Raw genomic sequence first — 10,392 nt, forward strand, 5'->3', positions numbered from 1 at the left:
ATTTATAATTATAGAAATATACATTATATACATAAAGTTTAGGATTTTTAGAGCCCTAAAACCAAAATTAAATAATTAAATGTAAAAAATCATGACCACATGGTCCTAATTAAATGATAAATTTTAATTTTCATAAAAAAATTACTTCCTTAATTAATTTTTTTTTGTAATGTTTTATAGTATTTACATGTGAAGTTATATTATTATCATTTACATATCTACAAGCATTCAAAAATCAAAAAGCTAATCAAAACAAAAAGTCTAAATAAACATGCAAAACAGAAAGTGTAAAGAAACATGCAAATTAAAATTCAAAATAATGGGCAAAAGAGCTTACAAAAGGGTCTGCTAAACCCTAAAGGCCTAAGGCCCATTTGGAAAAAGATTTCCATTTAAACATGTACAAATGTTAAAATGGAGCAATCTCCACATGACATGTTATTAAATGTAAGTATTATCCAATGAAATTTAAGATCTAATTAAAAAATGATGTAATACTTGGTCATTTTATTTTTTAATTCAAAATGACCAACTCTTCAAGCTCTCTCTTCAACTCACGCAGGGTTGCATATTTCTATTTTCCTTTTCAAAATCGCACAATTTGATTCTTCTCTTTCCCTTTTGATTTTTTTTTTCCAAACGATTCCTCTACAAAATTTTATTAAAAATAAAATGATAAAAGGAAAAAACAAAATGATTAAAAAAAATGACTATTTCTTTTTAATTTTAAAAAGAAATAATCATATTTATTCCTAATTATAATTAAAACAAACTTTTACATAATACCTTATTTAATCAAAACTCTATTAATCAAATTATTTAAACAAAAATGTCAAAAAATTGTTAAACATAAAAAAAAACATTTTTCCTCTTTTAAATATTCATTTTATTATTTAAGGTGGTAATAAATGATAAAACTCCTTAAATATATTAAGTATGACGAAACCTTTGTATTTCTATAACTTAGGTCAATTATCATCTTAACTTTATTGAAATTCGAAATTAACTTTTCTTAAAAATTCATTTATTTCAAAAATAGTTGTTTATAAACTATAAAAATTGTGGGTGAAAAATGATTGTCTACAAAATGCCCCTCTTGGACAAAATTTATAGAAATCACTCGGTTTAGAAAAATTAATGTCCAAGCTTGAACATAGACACTACATTTTGAAAATTCTCAATTTTATAGTTTATTTCGGATTCATTGAATTAAAAGAGAGCAAACTTGAGGAGCCTCTCAGGAGGCTCGTGTAATTATTCTTCATTATTCAAAGTTGGTATATCATCCACTTGTTGACGATTCGCCTTTGTTTAGAATATACATCGCTCATGGTTTATCGATCGTATAGATCAAGCCTGGTTGTTTCGATTATATTTCTACGCACCTCACCTAGTCTTTGGATTGTACGTGAGTACACGTCTTTCTTTAGTTTGTTGATTGCGTTTACTTGGAATCTCTCATTGGGGAGGATATATTCACGATTATTTCATAATGAACCAATCGTTTTTTATTGAAGTTCAAATGAATTTATGATAACACCAATTTTCATTGATTGATAGGATATTTCATCTCCCATGAAATATCATATTTGTTTCGTCACCTTTGAAACATTGGTTGTTTCAACATTTCGTTTCCCAAGAAATATCGGATTTATTTCGTCGCATTTGAAGATATAAACATTTCGTCTCCCATGAAATGTTGGATTTGCTTCGTCACCCATGAAACTTTAATTGATTCAATATCTCGTTTCCCGTGAAATATTGAGATTTGTTTCGTCTCCTATGAAACTTGGTTGATTTGATATTTCATCTCCCATGAAATATCAGATTTGTTTCGTCTTCCATGAAACTTGGTTGATTTGACATTTCATCTTCCATGAAATATCAAATTTATTTCGTTGCCTTTGAAAATATAAACATTTTGTCTCCCATGAATTATTTAATTCATTTTGTCTCCCATGAAACTTGGTTGATTTGATGTTTCATATCTCATGAAATATCGGCTTTGTTTCGTCACCTTGAAAACATAAACACTTTGTCTCCCATGAAATATTTGATTCAATTCGTCTCCCATGAAACTTGGTTGATTTGACATTTCGTCTCTCATGAAATATCGGATTTGTTTCGTCACCTTTGAAAACATAAACATTTCGTCTCCCATGAAATTTTAATAAGTTTTTGACATTTTATCACCTTTAAAATGTCTTGAAATTGTTTCATTATTTATGAAACGTTTTCAATTTTTTTTTTATATTTCGTCGCTTGTGAAACATCTTGAAATTGTTTTGTCACATATAAAAAAATTTCGAATTGTTTTATCACATTTGAAACTTTAATTAATTTTAACATTTTGTCACTTTTAAAATGTTTTAGAATGTTGTTACCTTTGAAATATTTTCAAATTGTTTTGTCACATTTGTTAATATTGCCAGTTGCTTCATCACTTGTTGTAAAGTAGCCTTGACTTTAGTAAACTCAGTCGGAAATACCGTATTCTTATTAGTTTTTGGAGTTCCTTCAACCATTTTTTGGAGCATAAAACGTCCAGTTTTTGGGTCTCTTATTCGTGGGGCCACATTTGTTCAAAGTGACCGGCGAACTACGATTGTGAAGAGAGATAAAGATTTTTGCAGATGTAACAAAATACAAGTACATACGCAATGAAAGAAAACCTACAAAGGCGATTTAATTAGAACAAACATAGAGTTGTATATAAACATACTCGCAACGTTTGTTACACACAAGACTATTTTATTGATATTTTACAAAAAGAGTCTAAAGGGGAAAAAGTTTTGGCAAAATTTAAAGACTGTAAGTCCAGATGTAGTCTTCTGACACTAGATTCTTATTCTACTTCAGTTCTCTGGGATTTCTCATACTAGTTGTAGATAAGTTCCAGATATTTTGTCCGTTTTGGCCGGACATTCATCTGGAAGGCATCGTGCCATTTTCCGAGGTATCCTGCATAGATTTTGCGATCGATAGGTTTATTTATCGCAACAATAGCTTCAATGTAGTTATAGCCAAATTGCTTGAACATGTAATGGATATTGTAGTAGGTAACCTATTCTAAACCCATGAGCATAATCATTAGTTTTTCATCCATCATCAAAATCATTTTCTTGATGGGATACCAAGGAAGAATGTCCCAGATTTCATCATTGTCTTGTACCGGGAGTTTGGGCAAAGATTCCCTCATTCTTTGGTATTGGATGAAGGGGAATATGCTGTCATTAGGCAGAACTTGCAGTAGGCGCTCGAGCTTGTCAAGTAGCTAAATGTAGAGGATTAAGGGGGAACCCCTTTTACTAATAGTAGGCAACGTGGATGAGTCATTTAGGTCGATCAGTGTCTCTACTAAAATAATGCCAGAGGGATTTTTGTTGCCTCTTCGCATTTGGTGTGCTACCTTAATGATTGTTGAAGAGGTATTATCATTTAATAGTGCTATGAAGAAATGAGCCAGTAGAACTGACATTGTGATCATAGACGATCATGATGTCAAAGGAATCTCTTCATCTTTTATTTTCATTTTGGCCTAAGCCTGGAAATCGATGTGCATGCCAGCGATGATAGCATCGAATGTTGTTTTGGAGTAGTTATATTCCTATTGCAGAAGTTTTTCGATAGACATTGAGTCTAGAAACTGTCTTAAATGTAGAATGTTTTTGTTATCCATCATGAGAATAACCCGGAATTCTTCTAAGGTTGGGCATATAGATCTTCTACCGAGGAAGTAAGCTCTTTTGTTGGGATTCTACCTTTACTGCATCTCCATCATAAAATTGGAGTTTACTTTGAATTTTAAAAATCTCATTATAGGGTTAAGGCCATAAGTTTCAAAGTTTCATCGATAATGTGGAAGTTATCTACCTAGGGGACCAGCTCGATATCCATCAGCATGGACATCGTTTGAAAACAACGATTATAGTAGAGGGGAGAATTGCAATTGTAAAAACAAGAGCAAAATGCATATGCAAATAACATGACTTAGACTAAACATCTCATAGGGCCTAGTTCGTGTTCCATTAGCTTTAAAATGATGAACATAGTTGAACACAACCTAAACAAGAACATCATAGAATCACTGTAACAACTTTTAAAGATAAAATTCAAACTTATTTTTTCCAAAATTTCAGTTTGATCAAACATGATCGTGATGATGTTATAATGATTTGGAAATCATCCTATCATGTTTAACAGCTATTTGAATAAAAAAAATTTAAGATTAAAACTCAAGAACATGAATTTTAAAAAAATCAGATTTTCAATTCAAAATTTCATTTTTTTAGTTTAAGGTTAATTTGATCAAATCTCTTTCAACAGAAAGTTCATATAATATTTAGGGATTGATTCTAAACAAATAAATCATGCAATTGAACCATATAACGGATCAAACCGATTAAACTTAGAAAAAACTAATTTTCAATCACAAATCGAATTACAAATGATTTAGATGCTTACAAACAGTTGTAGAACACTTCAATGAGTTGTTCGAAGCTTTCCCAAAACCTGGATCAAAGCTTTGATCGCCGGAGATGGTTTTCACAAAAACCAGTTCTTGGCCGGAATTTAATTCTTTGATTTTGTTTGTAATATGTGTTAATTGTTTGATGGATGATAGAAGATCACTTAAAGGGTATTTATACTAGGTTTAGGTCAGTTGAGGAGGAGGAGTTTGACTTCAATTTAATGATCGAAGTTCTTATCCCTAAAACTAATCTAATTCGTTGCAGCTAGAGCCTAGTTCTAAGGGAAGATAAGGTTAATATGTATAGGGCTATTGAGCGAGGATAAGGCGATCACGTGGGAGAAAAAATCAGAGGATAAGGTTGACCAACGAAGGAGATAATCCTTTTAAAAGATCATCGGAGTTCGTCGCGGCCTGCTGGAATTTGCGAAGAAGACGATCAAAACGACACCGTTTTGATTAGTCCAAAATGCGTTATGTGGCGTTCCGTGGTGTTCCGTTCGCATCTGGGCTAAGGGGCATCAGCGTCCCGTTAGTTGATTCTATGCGGCTCGGGCGCACTTTGGTTTCTTTACATCCGGCTGCGTGGATGATTCCTGGGCGTTGGATGAAAATCCAGCGCTGATCTGACAGTCCAAAATTCTGCTACATCAATTAAACATAATTTTGGTTACACATGATTATCAGTTTTATTTTTTTTTTATAAAATAGTTATTTGAAATCGAATTTTAATTCCTTTCTTGCGTTTTTGCTTCACCAAAAATTCCACAAAAATTATTTCTGGAAACATAAAAAAAATTATGTCCGTTATTTTTATTTTTTAGTATTTTTTGGTATTTTTTGGTATTTTAGGTATTTATTTAATTGTTTTAAGCCATAAATTATACATAACTTTGTTTAAAATCATATTTAAATAATTTCAACCTTTTTTTGAGTTTAATTTGGGTAAAATAAATACAATATTTTAACCTCAAATTAATTTTAGATTTTTATTTATTTATTTTTAATTAGAGTTTAATTATCACAATAATTAATCTTAATTTGATTTTTAATCTCTTTTTAAAGTTATTTTGAATTTAAAATTTTAAAATATTATTTTAATATTATTATAATTTAGTAATATTATTTATAAAATAGGGTATATCAAAATTTCATGTTTAGAGAGTTTATTTTTATCTAAAACAAAACAAAAATATTATTGATCGAATTAATTTATCATTTATCCTAATGATCAATAATATTATTTTATGCACATTTTGAGATCTTTCTAATGAAGTGGTTTTATTATTCTTTTATGTTTGAAGTAGGTAGTGGATCACGTGTTGCGTATCTAAACTTGAATATGAATATTTCTCCTATATAAAAAGATGATTGTCAAAGTAAACATGCTATTATTTTATAATTTTATAGTAAGATGATTGTTTTTTTTTTCTTCCGGTACTATTATGATAAGATAAAGTTAATAATACAATCATTTGACAACAACATTAAATCAAGCTAAAAAAATATTAACTCTTAGTGTAAATTCTTTTAAATGTTTAACTATTATTATTAAAATATTGATTTTTTTTAATAAGAGGTGGATATTTTCAGCCTCCTCCTTAAGGGATCCTGGGTTCGAGTCCGATAGACGCCAAGTTCTACGCCTAATTAAATGGTTAATTGTATTTACGGGCTATGTGATTAACCCTTTGTGCTCATATTTTAAAATTTTTTAAAATAATTACAAAAAATTTATGTTGCCTTTAAACAAATTTAACAATAATTATAAGTTAATGAAATAAATAAAATATGCGGAATAATGATTAATTGTTAACAAAGTTCTAGCATGACTTAGATGTTAACATTTAATAATGTTTAAAGTGAGGTTTTAGTTATATATTAGGTACATGACACATTATTATTAAAATAAATCATGTTTAATTTTCTTTCTATGCATGGTGATAATAGAAAGTCCAATTTTCTACTTCCTTATAATGTTTAAAATAGGTTCTTACCATCATATCTTATATACATGGCACAATATTATTAAATATTCTCCTTATGTTCAATTTTCTTTTTATGCATGGTGAGTGTTAAAAATATAACTTTTTCCTTCCTTATAATTTTTGTTGATACAAAATTTTACAACATAAACGATTTTGTGGGGGAAATTTGAGGAAATGACCCCAATAATAGGCCTAAATGCGGAAAATGTGAGGGCATAAATTAAATAGCGCTTGTGACCCTCTTTTTTTAATGACAATTATACCCTTGTGTAACGCAACTTCAGTTGCGTGACGCAACCGAAACCCTATAAAATCATATTTTTTTTCATTTTTGATTCATTTTCTCTCTCATCTAGGTCTTCTCCGCCGTAAACCCTAATGGCAGAGAAGACTTTCTCTTCTTTTCATCGGCGAAGAACAAATCGAAGAGGCACCATTCCACTATATTCAATGGCGTAGAGCGACGAAGAACTTCCAACGGCGAACTCCGGCTCCGACAGCGAACGACGACGACCAAAGATAAAATTTCCACTATATTCGTTATATTCGTTTATATTTTGTGTTGATTTCGTTTACATATGATTATTTGTGTTTATTTCGTTTATAGAACGTCATTGATTCGCCCTGATTCGTTGAATGCAGGTTGGTTGGTTGGTTGGTTAATTCGTATATGACTGTTGATGGGCTCTTAGGTTGGTTGTGTCACGCAGTTGCGTCACGCGGGTGCGTTACGCTGGCACGTGTCAAATTTATTTGTATTTTTAGCGGCAATTGGAAATCTAGACATTTTGTAAAGCTCTTTCATTTCCTTTGAGAAAGACGACGAACTTCTCACTAGGGTTACTATCGATTCAGATTCTAGTTGAATTGACCGTTTACTAATTCAAAATCCTACTAATTTAGATGGTTCACTTGATGAATTCCATGTAGAAATTCAATACAAAGCGTCGGAAAATGGCTCCAGTGAAGCGGGAAATTGTGGAGGATGCTTTTCCCGAAGAATACAGCCATCCCAACAAGAGATCTAAGCAACCCTCTTCTCTTTCGGTTTGATTACTCGATTTAGTTCATTTATCATTTGTTTTTTCAATCTCTAGATTTAATTAGAGAATTGGGTTGACTAGAAAGATTCGTTTTGATGAGGAATTATTGATTATGTTGATCGTTAATCGTCATGGTACTGTTTATTTGCAGAAGAAAAGTTTAGGAACAGGTGAGTTTCTAATGCCTTCATCTTAGTACAATCCTCTTGATGAACCGAGTCCATTGGGTTTACGGTTTAGGAAGAGCCCTTCGCTTCTGAATTTGATACAGATGAGGCTTACTCAAGGGAATATTAATAAGATTGGATCATTAACTAAGGAGGAGCAAAAGGCTACAATATCTTCTACATCTGAGAAGCTGCAAACTTCTAATTTTACTAGTTCTCTATTGAGGATTGGTTCCTGGGAGGTATATAAACTATTGAGGTTTTTGGATTTAGTTATTACTTTAAGGTTTGGGTATTTCATTGGTTTTGTTTGGATGCAGTATAAGTCAAGACATGAAGGGGATTTGGTGGCGAAATATTACTTTGCAAAGCATAAGCTTGTATGGGAAGTTCTTGATGGTGGTTTGAAGAATAAGATTGAAATTCAGTGGTCAGATATAATGTCATTAAAGGGTAATTACCCAGATGATGGACCTGGGACTTTGGATTTAGTGGTAATTAACTTGCTTCTTTTGATTGTTGTTGTTGGTTCAGTTTTGTGTTTGAATGGCTCTTGAACTACTGTTGGTGAACTTTTGATTTGTATGACAACGGTATGTACATTTGTTCATGCAGCTGGCTAGGCAACCACTTTTCTTTAGAGAGACCAATCCACAGCCTAGGAAACATACTTTGTGGCAGGCAACTACAGATTTTACGGATGGGCAAACAACTATGCATAAGTATAAACTAGTAATGTATGTTGATGATCTTCTTAAATATTCAACTTCTTTAGTAATTATTTTGTTGTCCTTTCATTTCATCAATTGACAAATTCTGATCATAATGCAGAAATGGACAGCCATGCAATAGAAGAATATGACCAAACCTGCTCAAAAGATGTCGAGAATAGTTTCACTTGGTGAGCTGCTGACTAATCTCCCAAAAATTGATTCTCTCCCACAGTTCTTGTTCAACATTCCAGAGGATTCCAAGATGAACCAAACTAAATAACCTTAAATTTGTTATTGGGAAAACTTGTTCTAGTAAATGAATGGTTGTTAAGAGGATTATGAAATCGACGTTAATAAGTTGTGTATAGATAATAGGTCTACTGTTTCTGTTTTAGTCTTTCCTTTAAATGTACAAGGAATATGTATAGTTTCAATTGTAAAAATATTAAGGGTGGCAATTTAAGTTGGCAGGGTTAACGATTCTAACCTGACTCGATTTTACCTATTTCGAACCAAACTCGACTTGATTTTTTCATGGTTCAGTCCGCAAAAACTTCGAAAATTCAGTATAAATCAAATTTCAAATATTTATAAAGTTCCCAACATAGGGTGACCATTATTGAGTAATGCTTGATTTACAAACCAATGTAATTACATATTTACTTACTCATCTATGTGATAATATCATGAATTCTCTACAAAGAAAGAAACAATTTATAAAAGACAGTATAAAGACACATATCATCTGATCTTTGTTGATCATAAAAGAGATCGATCAGATCCAGAAACTAGGGTTCTTCGTCGTCATTTTCCTGCACCAAGCTGATTAACATGTTGATTTGGCTCTGCAATCTCATGTTCTCTCATTCTACATGAGACCTTTTATTTCTCTCCTCCAACAGCTGAACTTGCGGGTGTTTAACACATTTTGCATCCTCTTCTAATTGCTCATTTAACCCATCAATCTCTCTATCCTGAGTTTTCAACAGACAATGGAGAATACAATTATCAGAGTTTTCAGAGATTCCTATGTATGATACTACAAAGAATTAACTGTTTTACACCTTTCTGTTCATTTCTTGAACAACTATTCTCCTCATGCTTTCTACAACATCAACATTCACAAGCTTGCGTTTTTTACCTATCAACCACCCACGTGGATACGATGTGGTCTCGATATCCGGTGGAGGAATTAGCAGACTTTCATAATTATTATTAGATGATAATGATCGTTTACCGTTGATGCTGTGTTCTAACGGTTGAAACAGAGCTTTCCTCTTCTTAGAAAGTTCCACCGCCATTGTTGAATCTTCTTCTTTCTTTTCTTCATCTACCTTCTTAACTATTTCCATGTTCTGCCTACTACCTAACGAAACCAAACCAAACCAAACCCAACCAAACCCAACCAACCAATTTTTAAAAAACAAAATCTTAACTGGTCATTTAAATCCAATCATTCAACTCAAATTAACCCATAAAGATCAAATTTTTTAAGAATTTTTCTCTTAAAGTGGGGAGAAACCAGTTAAAACCCCATTTCTAATCTTTACCTTGGAATTTTGCACAGAAAGATCTAGTACCATTAGCTACAATTTTTCACTCTCCATTGTACACAACAAATACGTCAGCAAATATTTCAGCTGCAATTGAAAAAAATGATACTATCAATCGAGAGACACAACCATAACAATGAAATGCAAGTACTAACTATAAATGGTCTGGTCGTGTGACGCACCCGGATTCCGTCGCAACGGTAGCATTTACCTAATCAATCCCTAATCTCTAAAACCTAACAAACAATGCGTTCAAAGAAAAAAATAGAGGAATGAGGAAGCATACCTGTAGCAGCGAACATCCTTCCTTCGTTGGGATTCCGACGTCTTCGTCGAGGGTCGTCGTCTTTTTAGAGAAAATGAGAAGAAGGGGAGAAGGGGAAGTGAAGAGAGAGAACAAGGAAGAAAGAAATGAAAAGAAAAGAAATGGGAAGAACTGAAAATTTTCTAATTATAT

The 10,392-nt window shown here is 32.0% G+C and overlaps 2 protein-coding genes across 2 annotated transcripts; one reads left to right on the plus strand and one right to left on the minus strand.

Moving 5' to 3' along the window:
- The first annotated feature begins 7,413 nt into the window (after window positions 1–7,413).
- LOC124924472 lies at window positions 7,414–8,531 on the plus strand. Its single transcript, XM_047464506.1, has 5 exons — window positions 7,414–7,506; window positions 7,699–7,911; window positions 7,990–8,163; window positions 8,285–8,406; window positions 8,501–8,531. Exons 1-5 carry the CDS (start codon window positions 7,414–7,416, stop codon window positions 8,529–8,531), a joined length of 633 nt encoding a protein of 210 aa, XP_047320462.1.
- Window positions 8,532–8,951: 420 nt separating this feature from the next.
- Window positions 8,952–9,734, minus strand: LOC124924473 (protein HEADING DATE REPRESSOR 1-like). The gene is made up of 2 exons (XM_047464507.1): window positions 9,447–9,734; window positions 8,952–9,356 (listed from the first exon to the last, which is right to left on the minus strand). Exons 1-2 carry the CDS (start codon window positions 9,732–9,734, stop codon window positions 9,246–9,248), a joined length of 399 nt encoding a protein of 132 aa, XP_047320463.1. The 3' UTR covers window positions 8,952–9,245.
- Between the last annotated feature and the right edge of the window lie 658 nt (window positions 9,735–10,392).

The sequence above is a fragment of the Impatiens glandulifera genome, chromosome 2 (assembly GCF_907164915.1).
Source record: "Impatiens glandulifera chromosome 2, dImpGla2.1, whole genome shotgun sequence".
NCBI lineage: Eukaryota > Viridiplantae > Streptophyta > Magnoliopsida > Ericales > Balsaminaceae > Impatiens > Impatiens glandulifera.

Coding starts and splice junctions, on each gene's coding strand:
- LOC124924472 (XM_047464506.1), top strand. CDS start 7,414: ATGGCTCCAGTGAAGCGGGAAATTGTGGAGGATGCTTTTCCCGAAGAA. Junction 7,912..7,989: donor TGAGGATTGGTTCCTGGGAG/GTATATAAACTA, acceptor GTTTGGATGCAG/TATAAGTCAAGACATGAAGG. Junction 8,164..8,284: donor CTGGGACTTTGGATTTAGTG/GTAATTAACTTG, acceptor TTGTTCATGCAG/CTGGCTAGGCAACCACTTTT.
- LOC124924473 (XM_047464507.1), bottom strand. CDS start 9,734: ATGGAAATAGTTAAGAAGGTAGATGAAGAAAAGAAAGAAGAAGATTCA. Junction 9,357..9,446: donor TTCAAGAAATGAACAGAAAG/GTGTAAAACAGT, acceptor TTGAAAACTCAG/GATAGAGAGATTGATGGGTT.